Here is a 3714-nt window from a genome sequence, read left to right as displayed (position 1 = left end):
CCGCGCCGCGGGGCGCACACGGCACCGGGCGTTCACGGTCCCACGGGCACGCCAGGCAGTGACTTTGCTGCTGAAATTTCTTAAAACTTACCAAACAAAAAAGCTGAACACCACGCTGGGACCGAGCTGCTTCCCGGGAATCACGGTTGTTAGAAGGAAAACGTTTCATCTAAACCCAGAAGTACGCAAGTACTACATGCAGTAGTATAAATTTCAAGGACATATTACAAATACTCTGAAATTAATCTAGGGTAGGGGAAAAAAAAGAAACTTGCTACAGACACCATAATACACAATAAATTTAGATAATTTAAAAATAAAAAAGGCAAGAGGCAGCATTTCAGCAGCAAAGTGCTCAATAAAAAGTATATTGTAAAGGGACAGTACAGGGGAAGAGGGAGACAGCAGGCAGGGAAGGGTCTCAGAGGAAATACGGTGTGGTCGTTCTAGGAGGAATTACACGTTCTGAATCTGGAACTGCGCGGAATAACTTTGGTTCTCTTGTATTTACATCTTTAAAGACCATGATTGATGCAATATTTCCACAGCGGTAGCAGTAATTTGGAGCAGACCATACCGTTACCAATTTCTCATCAAACATGAATTTGTAACCTTCATGAACTAGCTGGTGTGCTCTGCAGATGAGTTTTAAGTTGTTGATGTGAACAAACTGTAAAGTAAAAAAGGAAGGTCAGTTTTTTCCGCGCAGCTGCATGCCGCTGCCCACACAACAGCCCTCTCCCAGCTGCAGCCCTGGCCCACTCACACCGTAAGGGGTTAAAGAGAAGGTTTTTCACCCAGTGCGCTGAAAAAAACTATTTGGGTTTTGAGACCTGAGCAGCGGAAAACACCAGCGAGATACCGGTGACAGCTGGGATGCCCCGGTCTCTGCCACCCGCAAGGCTCAATCCCTCCTGAACGTGCCGCAGAAAGGGCACAGACACAGTGCACGGCATGAGCGCGGCGTTCGTAACGCAGCTAGTTCAGGAGCCTGGGAAGGTCAGCGTGTGTTAGCCCTGAAAAGTCTGCTCGCTGTTTTCCAAAGTAACAAAAATTAAGTCAAGAATTGTTAAGAAAAATGGTATTTTTTTTTTCCTCCTAGAAAAGTATTCTACACAAATCCTAGTGATACTAGTTAATCCCACTGCATTATACTTTTTAAAAGCAATATCGGTATTATCACATCTGGCAGCTGTACTTATGCTTTTAAGTTCAAATGGCCTGTTTTTTCAAGTTGGCTTGAGCGAACCTTCTCCACCACCAGGACTCGCAGGGGTCTTACAAGGAAAGTTCATCATCTCACAGTGCCCTTGATCTATTCATCGCTAGGGTAAACATCGAACTTGTAGCTGAACACTTCAGTTTATCTCATACCAGCAATTCCTTTATGTGGCACACAACAGCATCATTACCTCATTCGTCACCTTTGCACCGAAGAGCCAGCCTGCTCCTCGCGGGCTGATCGCCCACGTGTCAACATCTTCTGGGTCAGACCAAACCAGGTCACAGAAGGCGCCTTTGTGAGGAATTTCTTGATTGCGCTCAATGGTTCGAATCTGATCGAGTGTCTTGATGTCTGGAGAGAGGCCACCGTGCACACAGAGAATCTGCTCATCTATTAACTGGAGAAAAAGAGACACATGTGAAATACTCAGTATTTTAACCCAGCCAGAACGCTACCAGTGTGACCCTTAAAGGTCACTCATTCTAGCAGTCACATTTAGACAATCAACTTGTATTTTTGTAATGTGGTGTTTACACTTACAGCTGCTATTGTGAGCATGTCAAAGACTTTGGTACAGTATCTCCAAGCATTAGCATTTCCGTATTTGGTTTGGCACTCATCTGTTAAATAGAGAATTTTTTTCTTCTTAATGGATCAGAAGGAATTCAGAGGCAAACACTTACAGCAGAACTCTAAAGTCAGAGGTATAATGCAAACCCTATCTGGAGCACCAGTAAGCGGCCAGCGGGAAGCGCTCTGTGCCGCTGCTGGCCAGGCCCACCCACGGGAAGGGACCGAGGTGCCTCTTGGTCTTCGCTTACCGAGCAACAGGCCGGGCGGTGCAGAGAAAACAGGGTCTCATGCAACGCCACTGACGATGCTTTTGCTGCTGCCCACGGCTGGGAACTGACCCCTGACCAGACCAGCCAAGTGCTTAAATTTGCAAATTTTATACAGGAGAATGGGGCAGAAAGCATGAACTGACCAGGGCTAGCGGAAGATATTCTTACCACAAGTGGGAGTTACAGTGGCTTTGTTTAAAGCTACATGAACGTGGCAATAAACCTGACAGGCAGGCATTTCTTAAGCGACCTGTGAACGTTTGTACTTGCTCTTGTTGACACATTATCCAAAAGAAAGTATGTAACAGACATTATTCTTTGTGGCAGGTGTTAGGTCTTTTCCAAAATTTCCTCAGGTTTTATCAAAGCCTCACACAACATCAAAGAAGTTTCCAAGCAATTTAACTCCCTCAGTTTTTCAAACAGTTGTTCTGTTGCTTATTTCTTGCCAGTGACATTTCCCCACATGCTCACTGTTGACAATAAATGACTTTCACAGCAAACCCCATATGTGACACTGATTTTTAGTTATACTGAAACTTAAGGGGAATTACAGCAACACCGTGGCTTCGTGTAGAACCTTCCATTACAAGATACCAAAGCACATTCTGTATAAATATATGCTCTTTCTGTCTCTAAAATGGAACATGGCACCAAAAAACGAACAGAAAACCCAGATGGTGGAGGAAAAAAGCAGCGAGATCTGGACTAAAACACTTTCTACTTCATGAACACAACTATCACATTAACAAATGATAACATTCAAGTTCTAGCGAGCCCACTTCCCATCCAGTCCCAGGAAAGCCCCAGGTAGCGCTGCATTCAAAACAAGTTTCCAAAGGGAAAGATGCTGTACTCGTTTATTACACGTTAGCCCCCATTCAGAAATCGTTTGGATAAAGACTTACCATAAAATCCATACACTTGTGTTATCTGCCTGCTTTCATGATTGCCTCGTAACAGTGTGATACGATCAGGCCACTTAGCTTTTAGTGCAAGAAGGTAAGTGAAAGTCTCAAGACTATAATAACCTCTATCTACAAAGTCACCCTGCAAGTCAAAAAAATATTTGTAAATGGAGAAACAGTCAAATGGAAAAATGCAAAGTGATACATCCATTCTAAACTTCTCGCAGTGCATAGAGAAAACTAACGCTGAAGGGAAGCTGGGATCTGCTTGGATCTATGAGAACATGTTCCTTGGTCACTGGGAGTTTCGGGCTTGAACTGGCATGCTGCCGTTACGCCACCGCACGCATCCAGAGCTGCCCCGACACACAATGCGACGGACCCTTGCCAAGGCAGGACGCTGCTGCCCCACCGGCACAGCTCTGCTCGTCCTGTGCCGCTGTACACCGCGTAGCTCGTGCTTTACTCAACAAAATAAAACCCGTACGCAGTAACCAAACAGCAAAAGCAAACACAACTCACAGGCAAGGTCTGAAACTCAACGAGTGTATCAGGACTTAAACCTTAAGCTCATTTTTCAAACACCGGCCGAGAGAGAGAGGGGCGAGCCCAGCGTGCACGTACCATGAAGATGTAGTTGGTGTCGGGGACCTGACCGCCGGTCCTGAACAGCTCGCACAGGTCATAGAACTGCGGGGAGAAGCAGAGGGGTCAGGGCTGCGCCCGCCGGCGGGGCTGG

At 45.9% G+C, this 3714-nt stretch overlaps 1 protein-coding gene across 1 annotated transcript; it reads right to left on the bottom strand.

Annotated features, from left to right (window-relative positions):
• Window positions 1-98: 98 nt before the first annotated feature.
• PPP6C (protein phosphatase 6, catalytic subunit) lies at window positions 99-3665 on the bottom strand (the record flags this gene model as incomplete). The annotated part of the gene is made up of 5 exons (XM_009582996.1): window positions 99-670; window positions 1413-1622; window positions 1766-1845; window positions 2976-3117; window positions 3600-3665. Coding segments are annotated over 5 exons (747 nt in total), but the record flags the coding sequence as incomplete, so codon positions are not given.
• Window positions 3666-3714: the final 49 nt, after the last annotated feature.

The sequence above is a fragment of the Fulmarus glacialis genome, unplaced genomic scaffold (assembly GCF_000690835.1).
Source record: "Fulmarus glacialis isolate BGI_N327 unplaced genomic scaffold, ASM69083v1 Scaffold38658, whole genome shotgun sequence".
Lineage (NCBI taxonomy): Eukaryota > Metazoa > Chordata > Aves > Procellariiformes > Procellariidae > Fulmarus > Fulmarus glacialis.
This window is presented reverse-complemented; position numbering and strand designations above follow the sequence as displayed.